General features: G+C 41.3%; 1 protein-coding gene across 1 annotated transcript; it reads right to left on the bottom strand.

The window, feature by feature from the left end:
* Positions 1–3,657: 3,657 nt before the first annotated feature.
* Positions 3,658–11,108, bottom strand: pgrmc2 (progesterone receptor membrane component 2). The gene is made up of 3 exons (XM_083998979.1): positions 10,708–11,108; positions 6,237–6,392; positions 3,658–3,892 (listed from the first exon to the last, which is right to left on the bottom strand). The coding sequence occupies exons 1-3, from the start codon at positions 11,087–11,089 to the stop codon at positions 3,795–3,797; spliced, it is 636 nt and encodes a 211-aa protein (XP_083855105.1). The 5' UTR covers positions 11,090–11,108; the 3' UTR covers positions 3,658–3,794.
* Between the last annotated feature and the right edge of the window lie 147 nt (positions 11,109–11,255).

Genomic DNA, 11,255 nt, shown 5'->3' with positions numbered 1-11,255 from the left:
TGATCATGAGGGAAATTCGGACGTCCAACAGCTAGTTGAAAGACAAATTGTACAAAACTTCAAAAAAGTAGATTAAAGTGTAGGCTACTATTAGTATAAAAAAGAAAAACACAAATGTACATGGAAGCGCTCCTCAGTGAATTTTATCTAATTTTTTCCTTAATTTTGAGAGGGTATCTGGTATCTACTGTACAAATCTATTACTTTTTTTCCAGATTAAACTCATTATTATTCAATTAAATGATGTGACATACATACCAGCTTGCATTTCTCAAGCCTAAACGTTTCATTTTCTTTCTACTATATTGCCCTGTTCCTCATTTTCCTATTGATCCTAATAAATATTTAATCTCTGCTGATGTTAAAAATGCTATTTTACATATTGAAATCTATATTTAGTTGCATATGATTTTCTTTTTTTCTCAAAACTCTTCCTCTCCTCATCTGTTTTTGTTTCTGGTTCAACTTCTTTTCTTTCCTTCTGTGCTCCTCAACAACATCTGGTTTCAATAATAACAGTTTATCCAGGAGCTGGGAGCCGCCCGCAGCTCCACCTCATCATCTCACCACGACTCTTCGTCTTCTTACTGTTACTGAAACTGAAACGAGAAGTTGGTTTTACTTGCAAAAATGAGGAGAAAATGTGTTTGTTTGATTTGTTAGCAAACACACCGTCTGGTATTGATCCAATCACGTCTTCATCAAATAAACTCCATACGTCTTCAATTATTAACCAAATCGATTTATTATGCATGAACAAATCCCTTCCTGCCTCGGTCACGCAGACACACACACGCATACACACACGCATACACACACACCCAACATTTAAATACATGACGTGGTGGGAATTCGGCATAGCTCACTTGCTTGGTTGTTGCACATGCTTTTAATAAAATGATAGATAATATTTACAGGATAAGCAACGTCTCCGAGAAAGGAAAAAGAAAGAAAGAAAAAAAAAAAAAAAAAAAAAAAATCGCAAGAGAACAGCTCCCGGTCCCGCCCTGCAGCACTTTTTGCAACACTCCTGTTTGTTTTTTCTTTTTTTTTTTTAGTTTTTTTTTGTGTATTGTTTTCTTTTTTGGAAATTCACACATTTAAAAAGAAGTTCAGAACCGAAAGGAAAAAAAAAAAGAAAGAAAAGAAATAAAGAAACAAAGAAAAACAAACAAACAAACAGAACAAAACGGAAACACACGAACCATGGGGGGTTTTGGGGTCAGCGTATCTTTTTGGTCATTGGATTTTTCTTCTGATGAATGTGAATTTAAAAAAAACAAAAAATATTTGAATGAGTTTATTTGATTTTCATGTTTCATGTTGAAATACAAATAAAATGGAAACACAAAGCATTCTTCTTTTTGAGTACCAAAGAGCATAACTATATTTTAAAAACAGTTTGATTTTCATGTTCAGAAATTAAAAAAAAAAAAAAAAAAAAAACCTTTAATTTTTTTTTTTCATGTTCCAACACCAGAAGTTGACATTTTCTAGATCAGTTATGACTTTTTCCACCTCTAACTCCAGATACGTTGGGGACTCCCATCAAGTTTCTGCCATTTTCAGCTCAAAATCCTCTTCTGCACCCACTTGTGTGATATGTGCAGCTTTTTTTGGCCTAGAGAACAACACACACAGGTACTGTCGGGCTCATTGACGCTCATGCCTTGAAAATGACAACATCCGGTGTCAAAATATGAAAAAAATCTGTGTTTTCGGTCTGTTTTTTAATTTAATTTCTGTTGTATAGAGATTTTATATTTTGTTATTTGAAATAGAACATGAAAATTAAACAGTTTTTGCTCTTTGACACTCAAAAAAAAGAAGAATGCTTCAATGTTTCAATTTGACTTTTTTGTATTTCAAAAATGAAAATCAATTAAATAAACCAATTGTTTTCTATTGTTTTTTTTTAATTCTTATTATTCATCAAAAGAAAAAAAAAATCCAATGACCAATGAAAAGACACACTGACCGGCGCGTTTTGGCCGATACGACATTATAGCATTATACGTATATGGAGTTCATCATCTACATAAATATGGCAGTAACACTGAGTAATTCATACGTTTTTTTTATTTACAGAGTTTGTGACGTGGCGGCGGGGGGAAGGGGTGGGGGGTGGGGGGGTGGATGTTACTGTCTTGTGTGTGGACGACTGTTTGTCTGTTTGTTTGTTTTACCTTCGTTAAAAGTCTAGGGGGGGTTCGGGGGGTGGGGGTGTGAGTCTAGGAGAAACCGACCAATCCGCTCGCTCGCTCTGTCTTTCTCTTTCGCTCGCCTCCTCTGTTCGACCAGTCAGGACTGACACAACAAACAAAATAAGGCACAATTATTAATACTTGGACCGTTTTTTCTTTTCTTTTTCATTCTTTTTTCTTTTTTGTTTGTTTTCTCAAAGGTGTGTGTATGTGGGGGGGGGTCTACAGACTTTGCAGCTGGCTTTGTGAGGCATGTAAACAATTGAGTCGATTGATTAGGACTGCCTTATCTTCTTCATCGTCATCATCTTCCTTTCCCTTTTTTTTGTGTTCCCGATCGGTAGCGATCCCAGTCCGTCTGATGTGATTCAAAACAGGTTTTCATCATATGGCAAGGACCTCAACCCCAACAACCCATCCCAAAAAACAGAAAAAAAACAAAAAAATAAAATAAAATAACACAAAAAAAAGCCTTTACAGCCTCTTCTCTTTCTCTGCTACTCAACAAATACAATCACATGGTGACAAACGAAGAAAACTAAAGTAGTGCATACACTACAAAACGAACACAACAGGAAGATGCAACGCCCTGCCAATTACCTTTGGTTAGGCCACAGCACTGCCCTCTCTTGCTCTCTCTCTCTCTTTCTCTCTTTTTCATCAAGGGAGGGTGGGTAGAGGGGGGGTGATTGATGAACAGAACAAGAAAAAGAAGAAAAAAAAGAACAAAAATAACAGGAACAGATGATTGATTGATTGATTGATTGATAGATAGATAAGCTGTCCGAAGCTGAAGCAGTTTCAGTTGCAATGTGACTAAAACAGACACATAAACCAAAAAAAAAAAGAAAAGAAAAGGAGAGAAATCTGTTTCCCCGTCCGTCCATCCATCCTTTCGTCCGTCCGTCCGTCCCTGACCAGCGCGTTTCTCTCCGTCCAGCACTCAGCGGCGACCACGACAACCACACGTGTCCTCATCTTCTCCTCTCTCCTCTTCCCCTCTCCTCTCCTCTCCTCTCCTCTCCCCCCTGGACATTTTTCTTTTTAAAAGGATTTTGTTTCAAATACATCAAGTGGCACAACTCAAACCTCGACCTCGACCTCGACCTCGCCCCCAAAAGATGTTGTTTTAGTTTAGAAAAAAAGCCCCTCGTTCCCCTTTCCTCCTCGTTTTCCTCTTCTTCCTCCTCCTCAATCTCCATCTCCTCCTCCTCCTCTTTCTCGCTCTTCGTCTCTCCGTTTCCATCCAATTTTACTTTTCTGTCGGTGGTCATCATCGTGTTGCAGGATGCAGTGAGTGAGGGGAAAGGGAAGGAGGGAGGTTCTGGGCGTTCGTTCGTTCACACTCGAGTCCCGTCGTCCTTCCAGAAGGAGGAGGAGCCACGCCGCCGGACAGACTCAGCAGGTGAGGAGGAAGGTTTTGTTTTGTTTTGGACGAAGAGGAAGAGGAAGAGGAGGAGGAGGAGGTGAAGGAGGTGGTGGCAGGAGGTGGAGGCGGTGGTGGTCTGGGGGCGGTCTGTTCTGCTCTGGCTCTGGTCTGTCGCAGCTGTTTGGGGCTCCTGGCTTTGGTCGGCGTGGTGATGGTACCGCTCAGTCGTGCTTCAGGTGGTCCTTGATGTCCTCCTCGTCCGTGTACTCCGACGGCTCGTCCCCGGGCTTCAGCAACCGACCCACGTAGTCGTACTTTTCTGCAACGGCAAAACATCGAGTTACCAAGGTTATTACAGTTTTTTAAATCATCATATCATATTTAATTGTTCTGCTATGTACAATAAGCTCCTTAAAGGACAATTCCAGGTAAATTCAACCTGGGGCTCTAGTTTCCTAATAGGGGGTATGATGACAAAAGATAAGTTCAAACGCCTGCTACTCCGGCATATTTTCACCTAGAGACTCCATTTAAACTGTAAAATGTAGACACAAGTCTTGTCTATTAGTGTATTAATCCACGTTTCAGTAGGTATTGTAGTTTTTAATCAATCACTGTTCAATGACCATGATAATTTTTGGAGAAACGTTGAGATTATAATGGGTGTGTGTTGCGCGGAATGTTCGGGCTCGAGTGGATGACATCATCGGCTAGAGTGGGAGGAGTTGTCTGAAATCGTCTAAAACTTTTCTCTTTCCACGCTGCTCCCGGTCACAAATAACACTCTACACACATGATTTTTTCCACAGTTGTAAACAAGGTTGTCCTCTTTCTAACAATGTGCTCAACAAAGCAGAGAGACTTACAGAATTTAAACTGTGAGCCTGTGAGTGCGGCCACGTCTCCCCCTGCTCCCCATTGACTCTAATACAAAGATTTTCTGAGAGAAGCAGAAGTGACCCCTGTTTATAACTTGCAAAGTTTTCCAAAATATTTACTGTAGAAACACCAAAGTCATATCAAAGCGTTCAGGAAGTCCTTATGATGACCACGGTCTGCTTCTTTTTCTGATAGGAGCTACAGTTTTGTCAGAAAAAGCCTAAATGTGAGACCAGCGCTGAGGCAGAAAATCGCCCTTTTTCCTCAAAGTTTCTTTCTGCCTCGGCCTGGGGGGTCTCTATCGTCGTGGCAACCACCTCAAGTTGTCGTGGCAACCTCTGAGCCACAGTTAATCTACTTCCTGTCACTTGATTCATTAAAACTATCAACAACTATTATGACGCTTTGTTTCTTTGTTTCTGGGGAAACAGACAAATATTTTTCACCATTTTCTGACATTTTTTAAAGTAAAACAATTAAATGAAAATGTTTTTCTTACATTGACTAGTGAAGTAGTTACATCTTGTATTTTATCGTGGTATATTTTTCTCATATATTTACATTTCACTTTTTATTGTTACTCTCATCTTTGTCACTTGTCTTGTTTGTGTAATTTAGAGAAATCTGGCACAAGAATTAACTTTGAGATAGAAAAAAAAGAAGCTTTGTCTCATCTTTAAATTCAAGTAAAAGTTGAAGGTTAATAAAAACATATATAAATAAAAAGAAATATGTACAACTTTTCCTCACAGTCCAGTCAGTTTCCCCTGAACATCAGAGCGGACGCCGGACTGTGATGAACGACACACCGTCAGTAATTTGTTTGGTTGCTTCTCAGAGCTCAGTCCAACTTTACGTTTAAACTCACGTCGATTGATTCATTCAGACAGTTCTGTCCAAAATCAGACTGAAAACAAAACCTGAACACTTTGACTTTGAAATCAAACACCAGGTGATTCGAGGTGAAGCGCATTTTAGAAATTACAGACTGTCCCGAGAGGACTTGAACACATCTGCCCATCTGTATTGTGACACTTCGATTGTGACACGTCCACTTTCACCGTTTCCTGTTTCAGCTTCAGATATTTTTAGTTTTTCAGTCACAAATTCTCTCAGAGTTTGTTTCAACAGCACATTAAAAAAAAAAAACCCAACTGTAACATGGAGCTGAAGTGATTGGTCCATCAACCCTTGACTTGATGATGTTGTTCAGTTTTCAGAGTTTGGATTTAAAGATTTTCTGCTTCTCTTATGATCTGATATTAAACTGCTGCTGACAGTTAATTCTCTCATTAGCAAAATAGCTGATTAATTTTCGGTTGGATATTTAATTAGGTCGTTGACTAATCTTCTTAAATGTGGAATTTTGCTGCTTTTCTTGTTCTTAACATCATATAAATCCGAATATCTTTAGTTTTGCTCAGCTGGTCAGATAATATAAGACACTTTAAAACAATATTTTTTACTTTCTTTTGATCTTATATCAGATTTATTGATATAAATGGATGATTATTACTGGTATTTGCAGCCCTGCAGTTAATCTGGAACGGGTTTCATTTAATCTACAAGTAGAAGCAGGTTTTTGTTTCTGTATATGAAGTGAATCTAAAAATGCACGTGGATGCAAACTGAGGCCTTTTGTGCTGCTTTAAATTGACCTAATTTAATCATAACAATCATGTTGTTCAAGATGTAAAACACAGGAGAAAGAAAAAAAACAGTAGAGGATGACAAAATGTTGTGTTTTTTGTTCCTTGGACAAATCCTAAACTTAATCGTCGTACCCATGAACTGCATCTCCCACTCCCTCACGCTCTCCATTTGAACGGCGTTGAGGTCCGACAGGTCGTCGTACTCGTCCCGCAGGGCGTCTTTCTCCAGGCAGAAGGTGGCCAGGCCTCTCGAAGCATCCCGGCCCGCGAAAATGCCATAAGGACCATCTGAGAATTTAACAAAAACAAAAGAAAACAGAAACAACACAAACGTCAGGATGAATGACTTTAGTTTTCTGAATGAGACTCTGTGTGTGAGCGTTGGTTATTATGAACCGGTGTGAGGTCCTGGTTCAGGATCAGTGTCGCTTCGCTGAAGGTTTTAAACCGATCGACCGAGAGAAAAGTGGTTAAACTGTACAAATACGACTTCACAGCTGAGCAGCAGGTTTTAACCCTTCACCTACTGACGCGAGCCTCCGTCAGGTGATGCTGCTGCTGCTGCTTCACTGCAGATTCAGCAACAACTAAACTAAGCTAAAGTCAAATCAGAGCTGCAGATTGTTGTTTTTACCATGAGAGTGATATTACAACATGAAATGTGATGCGGTCTGGGATTCGCAGACGTTACAGCGACTCTGACTGGTCTTAAAAACTCCATTAGAGTTCAGTTACAGCTGCAGCGATCGACTGGTTCATCAGCAGAGAATTAAAACGGCAACAAAACACATCACAGCTGATTGTTTCTTAATGACGGCTGACGTTCATATTTCAGAGTCAGAAATAATCCAAGAGGTATATACAGTATATCTGTCTTTATCTTAGAGATCTCTGTTGCTTCTCATCTCTCCACGGCAAAAAATATATAAAAATAATGATTATGTGGATGAAATGTTACTGGATAAATGCATAAAGTGTAATCCAGATGTTATAAAAGTGGAAACAGATTCACTTTGCGTTTCAAATTGTTGGTTAAACAAAAGCAGACTTGTTGCGTCGACAGTTTTCGTCTTAATTTAATCAAAACTTCTGGTGTGTGTGTGTGTGTGTGAAATCAATCGGTGCTTTGTTTAGAAGTTAATCTGCAGCTTTAGATAAAGTCTCATCATTATCAACACCACAGATATTCAGCGTTATAAACAACACTGTGGTTTGTTTATGCAACTTCTTCCGATAAATATTCAGCCAAAAATAGTTGAAATATCTTCATGTTTCATCTGTTTTATTCAGGAATTTCCCCACTTCTATTCTCTGGATGATATCGTTTAATTTCCCCTTCAAAAAAAAAAAAAAAAGGAGCTGGTGATTCGCTCTCTCTCTGACAACGCCCCGGGCCTGCCATGAAGTCCTTTAAATCGTTCATCATCCTCCCGACAGGAACAACATCTGACCAGCATGTGAACGCGCTGCAGGCCCTCAGGTTCTCAAGCTTTTTAATTGTGCAACAGAAAAGCAGGAGAAAAAAGAAAAAGAAAAAGAAAAAGCAGCTCAGTCCAGTCGGTGTTCAAAGCGCTGTGTTAAAGAGTCCATGAAGCAAAGAAGACGCCTTATCACCTCCAAGATTAGATGTGCTTTTTTAACCTTGCACAACTGGACGAACAAGCCGTTTTATAGATAAAAAGCGGTCGGTCGCTAATCCTATTTCACACAGAGAAGCCTGAGAAGAACACACACACACATACAGCAGCAAACTGATACTTCAGTCGGTCCAACAGGCTATTATTAGATCCACATTGTGTTGTTTTTAATGTCCTGAATCACTCACAACAAAAGAAGAGACAGAATTATGTCTGGATAATAATGTCTGAGGGGAGAAAGAAAAACTTGAGTGTGTCAGCTGTAAATGTCAGCGCTCCTGCTTCTGCTGCTCCGGCTCCAAACGCACACAAATACCTTCATTACGAGTTCATAACTGTCGACAACAAACGCCTGTTTCAGCTGTTTCTCTGATTAAATCCCTGCAAAAGTTTCCCCACTTGTACAGACGCAACATAATAACACACCCAATCCTCACGCTCCACAACTTTATAAACACTGAGAATATTTACACTTTTACCTCCAAGAACAAGTCAAACAAAACTTTCAAGACACGACCATGCCAACTCCAGTGTGGCTCTGTGTGTGTCTGTATGAGAGCTGCCTACTTGGCTGAGGGTGTGTGTGTGAGGGTGTGTGTGTGGGTGGGTGTGTGTCGGTATGGGATGGCAGACGTGACACGCGAGTCTCCTGGGAGTGTGTTTGAATAATAATAGTTTATTACAGAGGTGATCTGTGAGTCAGACAGGTCAGAGAAAATGTGGAGTAGCAGCTACAGCTTAGTTTAAACAACACACACACATACAGGACTCACTCCTGACATGTTTTATAAAGAGCTAGTGCCATAATTACTTGTTTTTCTTGCTTGTTTCTTTGTAATTATAGTCGATCTACAGCTGTAGGTGCAGGGCTCTGGACTGACTTTTGTTTCACCAGGAGCACAGTGGGGCCTAAACTTAAAAATTGCAAACAGAAAAGAGTGCAAATAGAACATTTAGAGGCATAAATCAACTTGCAAAGCAAATATCCACATTTCCACCTGTACTGACAGATACCAGATTGTTTGAGTCGCCACTTCCACGTTTCACCAGTGTTTTAAAAAAAAAAACAGGAGCACAGTGGCTCCTGAGTCCTAAACTTAAAATTTAGGGGCATAAATCAACTTGCAAAGCAAATATTCACATTTCCTTTTCATTCATGATCCTCACACACACACACACACACACACACACACACACACACACACACACACACACACACACACACACACACACACACACACACACACACACACACACACACACACACACACACACACACACACACACACACACACACACAGGCCTGCTGACACCTGTACTGACACATACCCGAGTCTTTGAGTCGCCACTTCCACGTTTCACCAGCGTTTCAAAAAGAAAAAAATCCAGTGAATTTCCTGGTTGCACATGTGCACGTAGGTGAAATATTTACTTGCACTGTCTCAAATTTTAGGGGCAAAAGCCTGGAGCCCTGCAGGAATGTGTTAACTTGTTATTTCAGGTGCTTAGACACGTCTTTTCTGCACAATAACAACAAGAAAGCGCAACAAATACACAGAGATATGAGGCATTTAAACACACATGCAGGCAGGGCTTCAGACCGCCTCTAAACGGAGGCATTTAAAATCTAAAATTTGAGTGTGCAAGTATTATTAGTTTGTAGACACACTGATGAAATGTGAGATGGATGACTCAAAGAATCTGGTATGTGTCAGACAGTACAGGTGTCAGGACAATGTGTGTGTGTGAGGATCATGAAAGACGATGATTTACAGTTTGCACCCCTACATTTTCTGCTTGTGCTCCTAAAATGTTTAAAGTTAGGTGGCCACTGTGCTGCTGGTAAAAGAAGTTAGTCTGTAGCGCTGTATAAAAGGCTCCAGACATTGTTTTTTCTTGCTTGTTCCTTGTAATTATAGTCGATCTAGAGCTGTAGGCATGTGTTTCAACTGTGCAGAGTGAGTCCAGGTGCTAAGACGTGTCTTTTCTGCACAATGATATCAACAGAAAGTAACAAATACACAAATATATGAGGCATTTAAAACACATATAGGGCTCCAGACATGTTTTAGGAGAGGGAGTGCTATTATTATTAGTTTTTTCCTTGTATTTATAGCCAATCTAGAGCTGTAGGCATGTGTTTTAACTGTGCATAGTGATACCAGGTGCTAAGACGTCTTTTCTGTACAATAATATCAACAAAAACACAGAGATATGAGGCATTTAAAACACATGTAGGGCTCCAAACATGTTCTCTGAGAGCTAGTGCTTTTATTTCTTGTTTTTTCTTGCTTGTTACTTGTATGTATAGCCAATCTAGAGCTGTAGGCATGTGTTTCAACTGTGCACATTGAGCCCAGGTGCTAAGACGCGTCTTTTCTGCACAATAATATCAACAAAACGCAACAGATACAAACAGATATGAGGCATTTATGGGCTAATAAAAACAATCTACGTGCACAGACTCTTATATCCATTCATGGTGAGCCCGTCCCACCACTGTAAACAAGCCAGACCAGGTCCAGACCAAAACCAGACAGTGCAGTCTGTGTGTGTATGTGTCTGTGTGCACGTCAACAAGCTAACTTAACGTTAACAGGCTAGCTTGCTTACTGTGAAAAACCGTTTTTGTAATAACAGCTTTTTAACTTTTTAAAGTTTCTAATATAAAGTCCAAGACATGTTCAACAACGCCACCGCAACAGTTAGCGACCTTCCTCCCTCCCTCCTTCCTTCCTTCAACCCCCTTTGATTAAAAACAGCTAAGCTAAGCTAGTTAGCTGACAGCTAGCAGCATCCCCATTCAAAAACACAGGCGAAGCTAAGCTAGGCTAGGCTAAGCTAACGTCAACGGTTTGCGCCCAAATTTTTTGACCCGGGACAAGTCATCACAAAGCGGCAGGTTATGTCCGCCAACATGGGGGCTTCTTCCTCTAACCCCAGAGAAACCTCCAGCTCGCTCTCACCTTTCCCGTAAAACTTCTTCCCGCTGGTCACGTCGAAGATCTTCATGTTGACCGCCATCAGGATGCGCGGGTTCTGGATGCCGTCGTACTCCCGCAGCTGCTCCAGGCTGAAGTCCCGTCTCCGCATCTTGGGAAGAGCCGAGGCCTCGTCGCCGCCCCGGGCCGCGTCCGCGACGAGCCGCCTGCCCCAGCGCCGGTACAGCACCAGGCACACCGCCGCCACCGCGACCACGATACCGAGGTTCAGCAACATCCCGCCGAGGCCGAACCCGTCCGACTCGTCCGCCGCTGCCGCTGCCGCTGCTGCCGCCGCCGCTGGCCCCTGCTGCTGCCCGCCGCTGGTGTCCGCTGGTCCGCTCCAACTGTCTCCATCGTCCGCCATACTGCTCAGCTAGCGCCGACTACCCGCCCCTGGACTGGCGCTGCGTTCACGGCGCGTCGGAAGAAGGGAACCACTAGTTGAGCTGAGCTGAGCAGCGTTTAGGTTCTTGTCGTGTGTCGGGCATACTTTAAAGGGATAGTTCAACCTTTTTTTTTTTTTTTTTTTT

The sequence above is a fragment of the Trachurus trachurus genome (assembly GCF_905171665.1).
Source record: "Trachurus trachurus genome assembly, chromosome: 22".
Lineage (NCBI taxonomy): Eukaryota > Metazoa > Chordata > Actinopteri > Carangiformes > Carangidae > Trachurus > Trachurus trachurus.
Note: the sequence above shows the minus strand (reverse complement) of the source record. Positions and strands in the feature narration are given on the sequence as shown.